The sequence below is a fragment of the Orcinus orca genome, chromosome 19, assembly GCF_937001465.1.
Source record: "Orcinus orca chromosome 19, mOrcOrc1.1, whole genome shotgun sequence".
Taxonomy (NCBI): Eukaryota; Metazoa; Chordata; class Mammalia; order Artiodactyla; family Delphinidae; genus Orcinus; species Orcinus orca.
This window is the reverse complement of record NC_064577.1, coordinates 3027879-3040214: the sequence shown is the minus strand read 5'-3', so window position 1 is coordinate 3040214 and position 12336 is coordinate 3027879. Positions and strand designations below refer to the sequence as shown.

Genomic DNA, 12336 nt, shown 5'->3' with positions numbered 1-12336 from the left:
TTCTTAATACTTACAATTAAGATTGCACTGTTCTCCATTCAGGTGTTGTCAGTTAGGCAGGCACTGCAAATGTGCCATCTGTTATAAATGCGTTCTCTTTTGTAAATAGAGCCTGGTGATGTAGCTTTTAAATGCATACAGTAAAGACATAAAATAATTCTCTAAGTAGCTTTCTGTCTAAAAGTAGTTTTCCATGTCTAAAAGTATGTTAAACAACTACTATAACATCGATAGAGTCATTGAAGTATATTTTATGAGTCAATGGTTGCCTTGAGTTTTAAACTAGCTGTATGTTGAACATGTATCTGTATTGTTTTCCATCTATAAATATGAACCACTGTTTTGCCTATTGAAGACTATACTATAGCTTAGGGAAAGTAATAATTACTGTCTTGAAATGCAAAAGAAAACTAAGCAATAAAGTCAGTTAGAATATATTATTTCATGAATGGTAATACTTTCTCAAAATTCAACAAAGGGAGCTAAGCTGTGTTAACAGTTTCCATATGTGAAGAATATTGATGAGAAAATATTTTGACTGATTTTAATGTCATTATAGCTAATATTAATCCTAACCCCCTTTTCCCCTAAATTAAAAAATAAGTGTAAAAATATTCTCCATTAGTGAAGATGCATGAAAATCACAGAGAGACCAAATCTGAAGCAAAACTCTAATGCACTTTTAGCCTGTGTTCTCACTTTAAGTTCTGTACATCTCTGCTGACTTGGAGTTGTAAACTTTGAAACTCTCATCATAGGGCCATGACAGCCTCTGAGTTTGGGATGTTTTACTCAATTTTTTTTTACAGATGTATGTTTGTAGTTTTTAGTAGTCAGAAACTAGAAGCATTTCTAAACTTCATGACTAATAGTTGTTAGCCTCATTTTGAGTAAATACTTATAGTCACCTCATATTGTCAGGTACTGCTTATAGTATTGGTTTCAAGGGCTTCTCTTAGTGTTTCAGATATACCAAGACCAGCCTCTGGGGGATACATAGAGAACGTATATAACAGCCTTAGGTTTCCTGCCTGGTATGTGAGTGTTTTAAAAGAGTATATATAGATAGATTTTTTTAAGTTTGGCAATTTTCTATAGAATAACTTTATTTTAAATATAGAAAGCATGAGATGCATCATGTAGGGTGGCAACTCAGTTTATGTGTGGGATGTTTAATTGAGAGATATTACTTTCAGTCCCCTTCTCTTGTGAGCTGTGCTATGAACTGCAAACTGTGTGCATGTGTATAAAAGGTTAAGAGCCCAGGTAGCTGAGTGGGGTGCCGTGCTGTTAGCAGACGACGAAGGCAGTATTATTCACCAGGTGCATGCCATCAGCTCTGTAGAAGATTCCATCTTCGTGGAGTCATCTCATGGTCCACTTTTTCTTGAAGCCAGGTAACATTTCCCACAACCAGTGGGTTGCCTTTGTTGGAGTTTTTCCAAGTGGAAAAACTAAACACCTAAGTATTTTCTTCCCTAACTGTTTTTTAAAAAAATGAAACATTACCTGTTGGAAGAACTAACTTGCAAGGTGGCATGAACCTGTGTTATCACTTTGCTTTGTAAAATAATAATTATTTAAGGAGTGACTTTTTTTTTTTTTTAATAGAAACTGGGTAAGATAAGTTGGAGTGCTTTGTGTTGTTTTACCATAGTGATAAGCATGGAGCACTTTGATTGTATTGTAAACTTGTTTCTTAGGGATGTACAGATTGCATTTTGTGATAACTAATCTGATTGTTCTCTCTTTGACTATTACTGAGACAGTAGTTTTGTATAATTTATAGATTTTTGGCTCTTAACTCTTTTGCATATGTCAGTGTCTTGGTCTTTTAATGATGTCTGACTCTTGCTTCAACTCTGTTTAATTTAGTTGTGAAATAACCTAAACTAGACAGTTTCTCTAAGCTCTTAATTCTGTAAGTTTTCTGCATCACCTCAATTGTGTTCACTTAACTAAAACTTCAGTGACGCTGAATAAAATGTTCCAACCTTTGCTTTAAAGCTGTATCCTCTTCATGGTAAGCTGTCATACTTGAGACCCTTGGGGGTGCTTAGCAGTGTTATTAACTGAGCATGCTCACAAACTCAGTTTGTGATACAGGCTGTCCCTGTTCTTGTCATGCATAATATGGCTTCTTTTATGTCATTTACCTTTCAGTCCATCATGTTACATCATGTCCTTTAGTTGGTACCAATGTCACTGCCTGTCTGATACCAGGGTTTGGTTCGTCTGTTTGTTTTTTTCTTCTTCTTTCTTTAATCAGCAGTAACCAAATTAATGCAAACTTGTAAATCTTCCCCCACCCCTTTGGGATTTTTTTGGTAAATTTTTATGGGACTCAGTGTTTCCAAAGTTGATTTTAAGCATTGCTCTTAGAAAAGTATTGTCACTTGTCACTTAACTGCTTACAAGATAGCTTTTGGTTCCTGGGGACAAGAGATTGCACATTAAGTTCCATGAAATTGACTTTTAAAATTGTGAGGTCTCAGTCTTACCTCTCATTTTGAAGGACCATACTGGTTTTAAAAAGTGGCAGGTTGATTTGTCTAAGTTCTCCGCTTCCCATGTGAAGAAAATTTATAACATTTTGGATGTTGTTTACTCCCAAATAGTAACTAATTATAGATATTTCTTTATTAATGTCTACAGTATGTCTTAAGAGAATGATTATCTAAGCAATGTACATGTGGCTTTATTGATAAATGTTTTTGGTGACCATTACTGTATGCAATTAGCCTGACAAGTGTGCTAATACTTCCCTAAAAGTAGATTGTTCATATAACTGTTTTTTTCATACTAATCATGTTTTAAACATTAATTATATTTTTTGACTACAGGCACGTGACACAAGCTGACCTCAAGAGCTCCACATTTTGGCTTCGAGCAAGTTTTGGTGCTACTGTTTTTGCAGTTTTGGGCTTTGCTATGTACAAAGCATTATTGAAACAGCGATGATTTAAAAAAAAAAAAAATACTGGCCCTACCAAAAACAAATACTTTTATGTACATTCTGAATGCTTTAAATTCCGCTAGAAATATTGAGATATTTATACATGCAGAGTTACTTTGTTAATATTTGTAATTCATGCGTAAGAGTATTTTAATGATAGTTATAACTGCAGTATTGGCTAGCATATGGAAGGAAACAACTTAACAGCCAAACTAAAATGACTAACTTTCAGAGGCCGAAAGGGAATATTTTGTAAATAATGTACATATTCAGGCAAGATATGGTCTCCCAGACTGAGTTCAAGAAATGATGTCTCTAGACGTTTCTACATGGTATTATGAGTGCTCAGTTGGCTCACTCTCCTAGGTTTAAGTCAGCTCAGAGACTTTATTTACTCATTGATCACTTATTTATTTCACATTTACTCAGAATGATCTTTGGGTACTTTAAGTACACGAGGCACAATTTGCCTTTTTCTCTCCGTTTTTAAAAACATGACTTTCTTTCAGTCCCATCCTTCATGGTAGGCCAGCCTTGAAGCCATCGTTCAGTCTAGAAAATTGTATAGCTGAGTGTGATGCTCTCCTTTAAGGAAGGAGTAAGCTCAAGGCAATTAGCAAAGGCGTCACCTGTGTGATTATTTTGTTTCCTTTGTCAGTATGTTGTATTTTATAGCCCTTTCAATCAAATGAGAAAAAAGATTTGTATATTATCAATGTTTTTAGTTTAAATAAATAGTCACCATTCCTACTATTGAGTTTCCTCCCAAAGTGTAAATCATTCTATAATGGCTGTGTCTATTATAGTATATTACAGTAGCTGCATGTGTCATGAAGTGTTCTATATCTGGCTAGGATAACCTAGAAGCAGCACTTTTTTAAATGGTAAAATAAATCTAATGAATAAAACTCTCATTATGAACCTATTTTTTCCATCATTGACCTTTTCAAGTATTTAAATAAATAAGCACTGTGTACTGTGATCTTGAGTTTTTTGTCTAACAAAAGTAAATATTTCTGTACAGATGTGAATGAAATCCTCTGGTTTCTGTCTTTCCTGTCTTGAAAATTATTTTTTATATAAAAAGATAATACTTATTAGGAAAGAAGACAAGTATGATTTGTATGTATCAGAGGAAATCTATTTTAAAGTTGTGGGGAAATCTATTCTTAGAAAAAGGCAATTGTTTTCCCCTACACATACCTAACTAATGTGGTTTTTGCTACGATTTACATGTTTATCTTCTCCTTTAACATGGATTTTTTTTCCCTCTGTTCTTCTGAGGGGTGTTTTCTCCCTAAGATCACAGCCCTTGAGCAGCTAGGAACAACATGATTTATTAGCTATAAGCTTGTAAACTAATGTGTGTCATGTTCACTTCATAATTCCATGTCTCCCTCCCCCCTCCCATTTCCATTCTGAATTTGAGGAAAAGGAAAATTGAGCAAAAAATCTGGTGGCTCCTCATTTTCATTATTTTCTGAGAGTTTCTCATTTACCAAATAAATTTCAGTTACACAGCTTCCAATGACAGTTAATTCTTTCCTTCCAAGTTCTTCCCTGTTCAGACTGAAATATTATTTTCAATGAGTATGCCCAAAGGTGAAAAGTAGTATGTTTACATATTTAGATTTTTCTCTCTTAATCTTTTCGCTTGAGGCCTAAGTGTCTGATTCACAAGAAGGCACCTGCCCTATTTCTTTACCTGCTCTTGACACGTCTCCCTCCCTGGAGGAAGCCTTCCTCCACTCTCAGTCCAGGCAGGGTGGGTTTGCAGAGGAAATGCTCACTGTTTTCTACTCTTTAATCTACAGGCTCATGTGGATCTTTTTCCTTGTTTCATATCCACGTTAGGGACTAGTTAATGTGGGGAAATATGTGAATCAATACAGTAATAGGCCTCTTCTGGCTTTTACAATTTACTCGAAGGTGCAAGCTGTAAGAGTACTAAGGAAAAATGAGGAAAATAGGACTTTGAGGGTTGAAAGGAAACCTTTCACTTTGCACCAACTGCCTTATATTTTAAATGGACAATTCTGAAACTGCTACAGTATTTTAACGAATTTTCGAGGCGGTCCTGTGAAGAAACATCACTTTGAAGGTTTATAGTCCCTTGGCATAATGTAGTAACTTAGCCTTAATTAGCACATCAATGGTCTGTTGCTTCTTGCCATTCATCTGTCTTTCTCTTTCACATTTGACCGAAAAATGGGCCATGTCCCACACTGGCAGAGCTTATGAGTGTTATAGTAGGAGTGGGCTGGTGTTAGGAGTTTGGGAAGCACATCACCATTCTGAAATGGCCTGTGAGAAGAGGTAGGAGGGTTGTGGATATCTGTTTGTGCAGATCTGTACATCACCTCTGTCAGAGGAAGGCACCAAAGAGAAGGTATACTGCTGAGCCAGTCCTGATTGAAAGGAGAACTTTTCTGACCTGAGGGAAGGCAACTGAATAATGACTAGCAGAGGAGACACAGAGGTAAGTGCTCAAACTCTGTATAGGGCATAAACCTTTCCTAAACAGACCCTCACAATGCAACTGGTGTTAACTTTGATGCCCCTTTTGTCTCAATTGTACTAGTAAACATCAGTGTAAAAGTGTCTTTAAAATACATGTGCAAATCTTAGAAATGAATATGTGACCTAATTTTCATTAGCACATTCATTTGGCATCATCCTCGAATTTTTAATAGTCCATGTGATTTTAGGAAGCTGATTCGGGACTAGATGCTTTTTGAGAAATACCCCATGTCAAGATTCTAAATTTATTTAATGTTTGTAGTATGAGAATGCTCCATGCAGGTAGCCTGAACCAAAAACCTTGATCCCCAGATTCACAGTCCCAATAACCCATTTGTTAAAACCTCTAATCTTACAAGTACTTCTTGTCTTTTAAACTCTATTTATCAAAAGGCTCCATCAGTAACAGTGAATGTCTGTTAACCTGTTTGGCTCTCAGCTCTTTGGAAGTCTCTGACCTGTGAGTATCACAGTTACTGTGTCTCAGATCTCTCTAGTGCATCCCCAATTCAAAAACTATGTCCCCTTGCCTCCCGTGGCATGCTTACACTTGTCATACCATTTGTCTCAGTTATTTTTGGTTCAGAAAGCACAGACACCTTACTAAAAGGTGAGATTTTGACATCATTAGGAAACTTCCTAACTTCGTAGTGCCATTCTGCTTCCTAGCTGTATTTTCCAGTGATAATGTTTTACTCTGTCGTTTTCTCTTCTCCTTTAGCATAGAGAGCTGCAGAAAGACAGTAAAATTGAGAGATTGTCATTCCTTCTGGGTTTGAAAGCTGCATGTCAGATACACACAAACAAGGAGGCCTTGCCAGTATTATCCTCATCTGTTGAAAAATTCAAGTTCTGTACGAACACTTTTCCTCTTTCAGTATTTTCCTATTCATACTTTACCCATGTCTTTTATGATCTAAATAACCCTTGGAAGTGTTTGTTATTAAAATGACATGGGTATATAGGCTGTGGTGTAACTTAGGGGTCGCAAACTTTTTCTGTAAAAGGTCAGATAGTAAATATTCGAGATTTTTGCAGCTGCTCAACTATGTCATAGCAAGAAAGTAGCCACAGACATTACATAAACAAATGAGCATGACTGCATCCCAATAAAACTTTATTTATAGGCACCGAAATTTGAATTTTGCATAATTTTCACTTGTCAAAAAATATTCTTACTTTGATTATTGTAACCACTTAAAAATGTAGAAACTATTCTTGGCTCATGGACTGTAGAAAAACAGGCTGTGGGCCAGATTTGGCCAACTCCTTGGTGTAATTGATGAAAGTACTAGTAGTAAATGCATAGCAGGTTAAAAAAATTTACCTGATTGTTTCGGAATTTGAAAAGGTACAGTACTAGGAAGAACTTAAAACGACTGTAGTCATGTTTTATTTATAGGGAAACCAAGATTGGACCTGCAGAAAGTGTTTGATTTCTTTCACTCTTACTGATGGTCCTGTTGTTCACCATAACATGGTGCTCTGGCTGAGCTGGCGCCCACCTCGCAGCATGGCACTCAGAAGGTAAAGGGAGCATCAATTCCACTTCCTCTGAGCACTCATCTGGAGCTGTTCTTTTGATACTTGATCCATGTTTGCTTTCCCTTTGTCCATTTGCGTAATTGACATAGGTGGAAGGTAAAGGAATCCCACAAGAATGTTTCGTTTGAACTCTAGTTATCTGGGGACTGTCCCCTTGTGTGCCTGACAGTGTGATAATGCTTCTTATTTCTTTAGATTTGAAAGTCAAAATATCAGAGCTTAAATAGACCACAAAGACCATCTGTCCAACTCTGTACATTTATAGCATAAACTGAGCACAAAGCCATACAATTAGTGTGTGCCTGGGCTAGGACTAGATGTCCTGATTCCCAGTTCGGCACTCCTTCCACTGTAGGAGCCAGCCTTAACAACTTGCCTTGATTTTATACCTTTAGTAAATATGCTGTATGTTCAGTTTAAAAACGCAGGCAAGAAAAAGAGGAGAGAGAGAGAAAGAAAAAAATAAACCAATAAAGAGTTTGACATTTCTATTACTAAGAAAGGTTAAAGTTGGCAAAGCAAATTTTCTGGATGCTTTTCAGTTCCTCCGAGGCATTTTGCCTTCCCTTCTTGTAGCTGTCACCAGGCAATTGATGATGTCTATTTAGAGGAGTGCAGGCTTGGCGGTTAGGTTTATTTCAGGTACAGATAATTGAGGGAAGGTAAGGATGTGTAACTACTCTTTTAAAAGCATTCTTTGTGGGTTTTGTTTAATTGTTCTAAAATTGTTAATTTTGAAAAAATTACTGTTTTGCTTTTTATAAATGGAAGAGTATCTTGGAACAGGGGCTTTAATGGAGGGGAACCTCCTTAGGCTAAAGTTTTGTCATTAACTGTTTTTATCTCTACTTTTCCAGTCTGCCTCTGGGATTTCTATAATTCCAGCCTCTGTTATCCCAGCTTGTTCTGTATATGGTCTAGAAGAGCATCAGGACCTCAGTGTGTCTTCATATATTCTCTTACTCTTTCTACTGATTCCCTCTAGGATCTTTTACTTTCCCCCCAGATTCTTAAAGTGCGGTCACAACACCTGGGAACTTGTAAGGAATACAGTTATCAGGTCCCACCCCAGACCTAGTGAATCAGAAACTTGAAGGTTGGGGCCCAGCAAAATCTGTGTTAACCACTCACGGCCCCATCCCATGATTCTGCTAAAGTTTGAGAACCACTGCACTAGATACTGAGGAGGTAGAAGTAGTTCAATCCAATGGCTTTGCCCTCAAAGAGGTTATAGTCTGTTTGGATAACTAAGTTAACAGTGGTTAAATTTTTTTAAAGACAATTTAATTATGTGTAAGTATAATTTTAATTAAAAAAGGGAATAAACTTAACATCTTCCCTTTCCTCTTATGATAAAATTCAAATCCTAAGGTAGTTTACAAAGCCCTGAAGACCTGGCCCCAGACCTTCTTTGCAGCCAAATGTACACTGTCCCACGTGACTACCCTCTAGGCAAAGAGATCATCTTTCGGCTCTAAGAATGCACCTTGCTCTCTGTGGAGTGCTTTGCCAGATGCTCCCTCCATCTAAAACCCTGTCCTCCCAGCTTCTCATCTTTTGGGTCCCAGAGGGTCAAGGCCAGGATGCCAGTGTCCAGGAGCTGAGTCTTGGTGTTTAAGATACATGTGTCCACTTCATCCTCCTGTTCGCGGCATTGACACCCCTGCCCTCACCTGTGCTTTGTCCAGTTAGTCTCTTTTACCCTCTCTAAAGATTCCGTTAAAGGGGTTTAAGCAGGGGAGTGATGTACTAGGCAGGTCTTGACAAATTGCCTGTTCCCCTGTCCCTGGGGAACTGAACCTGGGGTAGCTGACCAGTCTCCGTCCTGCCGTATTGGCAGTGAACTGAGTCCCAAATCTTTGCACCGCAGCCCTCCCAGCCCCCCACTATTGTGTGCCTACCTAACCTTAAAGTACCCAGGGGGATACATGTCAACCTGCTTGTGTCTAACTTAATTTTCTTGATTTATCCAACCCTTTCTTTTTTTTTTTTTTTTAAATTTCTTAGTTGCTCTGCAACATGTGGGATCTTCCCGGACCAGGGCTCGAACCCGTGTCCCCTGCACTGGCAGGCGGATTCCTAACAACTGTGCCACCAGGGAAGTCCTGCAACCCTTTCTTAAGAAGCAACTTTACTCAGTCACTGTAGCCCTTGTGGAAACACTGACTAGCAGCCCTGGAAACGAAAGGATCTTTAGGTGGTATTGGCAATTCACTAGGTTGCTGGGGGAGGAGTAGAAAAGCATGGACTTAAGAGCTAAAATTTTGAATCCCAACTTTGCCACATTCATTGTGCAAACGACTTGATTTTCTGGTTCTGTTTCCTCTCTCTAAAATGAAGATTAGGATCACTGTGCACATTCACTAAGATCCGTCCCTGGTGGTATTTCATCTTCCTCCTTCCCCAGGAGAATAGATCTTCATCCCCACAGCAAGCACCACTGGGGGGCAAGGCTCTGCCCCTCCTATGCTTGGGTGGCAGCCAGATTTTTTTTTCTACATGTATCTGACAAATGTCTTGATTAAGTTCTCTTGAGTATTGGGGCCAGTAAGATGTCCCTCACCCCTGTTGTCTTGGCAGGCGGCACAAATAGCTGACTTGCCTATCTTGCTGGCTACTTTCTCTTTCTCAGTCTCTTGCTGACTCTTCAACCTGTCTTCAACCTTTAAAGTGTTAGCATATCCCAGGGTTCTGTCCTGAGTTTCCTTATCCTCTCTGCCTATACTGTCTCTAGGTGATCTCATCAAGTGCCCTGATTTTATTTTTCTAAATTTTTATTTTGGAATAATTTGAAACATTTTAAAAGTTGTAAAAATAATAGGGTTTGTCTATTCTGGGCATTTCATATAAATGGAGTCATACAATATGTGGTCTTTTGTGACTGGCTTCTTTTTAGCATAATGTTTTCAGGGTTCATCCACATTGTAGCATGTGTCAGTACTTCATTCCTTTTTTTTTTAGAGAGGGGGCTGAATAATATTTCATTGTATGGCTATACAGGCAGACCACGATGATACTGTATTGTGAGTTTGGTACCAGACCACCACAACAAAGTAAATACTGCAATAAAGTGAGTCACTTGAACTTTTTGGTTTCCCAGTGCATATAAAAGCTATGTTTACGCTATAGTCTAGTCCATTAAGTGTGTAATAGCATTATGTCTAAAAAAACAACGTGTGTACCTTAATTTAAAAATACTTTATTACTGAAAAATGCTAACCATAATCTGAGCCTTCAGTGAGTCGTAATCTTTTTGCTGGTGGAGGGTCTTGCCTTGATGTTGATGGCTGCTGGCTGCTGGCTGATCAGGGTGTTGGCTGCTGAAGGCGGAGGGGGTGGGGCTGTGACAATTTCTTAAAACAAAACAATGATGTTTGCCACATCAGTTGACTTTTCCTTTCACAAATGATTTCTCTGTAGCAGGCAATGCTGTTTAATAGCATTTTACCCACCATAGGACTTCTTTCAAAATTGGCATCAATCTTCTCAAACCCTGCCATTGCTTTATCAACTAAGTTTATGTAATATTCTAAATCCTTTGTTGTCATTTCAACAGTCTTCACAGCATCTTCACCAGGAGTAGGTTCCATCTAAAGAAACCACTTTCTTTGCTCATCCATGAGAAGCAGCTTCTCGCCCATGAGAGTTTTTTCATGGGATTGCAGCAATTCATCACATCTTCAGGCTCCACTTCTAATTCTAGTTCTCTTGGTGTTCCTACCATATCTGCAGTTACCTCCTCCCCTGAAGTCTTGAACCTCTCAAGGTCATCCATAAGGGCTGGAATAAACTTCTAAATTTCTGTTAATGTTGATATTTTGACCCTTTCCCATTAATCGTGAATGTTCTTAGTGGCATCTAGAATCCTTTCCAGAAAGTTTTCAATTTATTTGCCCAGATCCACGAGGGGAATCACTAGCTATGGCAGCTGTAGCCTTACAAGATAGATTTCTTAAATAATAAGACTTGAAAGTTAGAATTACTCCTTGATCCATGGTCTGTAGAATGGCTATTGCATTAGCAGACATGAAAACAACATTAATCTCATTGTAAGTCACCAGCTGCATTAGCCCCTAAGGAGAGTTAGCCTGTCCTTTGATGGTTTGAAGCCAGGCATTGATGACTCTCTAGCTATTAAAGTCCTAGATGGCATCTTCTTCCAAAATACTGTTTCGTCTACACTGAAAATCTGTTGTTTAGTGCAGCCACCTCCGTTAATGATCTTAGCTAGGTCTTCTGAGTAACTTGTTGCAGCTTTTCCATAGGCACTTGCTGCTTCACCATGCACTTTGATGTTATGGAGACGGCTTCTTTCCTTAAACCTCATGAACCAACCTCTGCTGGCTTCACGCTTTTCTTCTGCAGCTTCCTCACCTCTCTCAGCCTTCACAGAATTGAAGAGAGTTAGGGCCTTGCTCTGAATTAGGCTTCGGCTTAAGGGAATGTGGTGGCTGGTTTGATCTTCTATCCAGACCGCTCAAACTTTCTCCATGTCAGCAATAGGCTGCTTTGCTTTCTTATCATTCATATGTTCACTGGAGTAGCATTTTTAATTTCCTACAAGAATTTTTCCTTTGCGCTCACAACTTGGCGGTTTGGCAAAAGCCTGTTTCAGCTTTTGACATGCCTTCCTCACTGAGTTTAATCATGTCTAGCTTTTGATTTAAAGTGAGAGACGTGTGACTCTTCCTTTCACTTGAACACTTAGAGGCCAGCATAGGGTTATTAATTGGCCTAATTTCAATATTGTTGTGTCTCGGGAGTAGCGAGGCCTAAAGAGAGGGAGAAATGGGAGCAGCTGGTTGGTGGAGCAGCCGGAACATACAACATTTATCGATTGTGTTTGCTTTCTTATATTGGTACAGTTCATGGTGCCCCAAAACAATTAAAATAGTAACATTGAAGATCACTGATCACAGATCACTATAACAAATACGATAATAATGAAGAAGTTTGAAATACTGCAAGAATTACCAAAATGTGACACAGAGATACGTAGTGAGCAAATGCAATTGGGAAAAATGGCACGGATAGACTTGCTCAACACAGGGTTGCCACAAACCTTCAGTTTGTTTAAAAAAAAAAATGCAGTATCCGTGAAATGTCTGCACCATATTTTGTTTATTATCAGTTTATGGACATTTGGATTGTTTCTACTTTCTTAAAAAATAAATAAATTATTTATTTATTTATTTTTGGCTGCGTTGGGTCTTCATTGCTGCACGTGGGCTTCCTCTAGTTGCGGCCACCGGGGGCTACTCTTCCTTGCGGTGCGCAGGCTTCTCATTGAGGTGGCTTCTCTTGTTGCGGAGCAC

General features: G+C 38.5%; 1 protein-coding gene across 8 annotated transcripts in view; it reads left to right on the top strand.

Moving 5' to 3' along the window:
• RHOT1 (ras homolog family member T1) overlaps window positions 1-12247 on the top strand; it is a 67556-nt gene extending 55309 nt beyond the window's left edge. For 4 of the 8 annotated variants that reach the window (XM_033423447.2, XM_033423452.2, XM_004267173.4 and 1 more), the window contains one exon: window positions 2844-3938. In XM_033423447.2, the coding sequence (XP_033279338.1) occupies window positions 2844-2961 (118 nt within the window). In that variant the 3' untranslated portion in view covers window positions 2962-3938. Of the gene's footprint in view, window positions 1-2843; window positions 3939-5303 lie in introns of those variants that run through there. The other 4 variants (XR_007473380.1, XR_007473379.1, XR_007473378.1 and 1 more) reach the window with 4 other exon arrangements.
• Window positions 12248-12336: the final 89 nt, after the last annotated feature.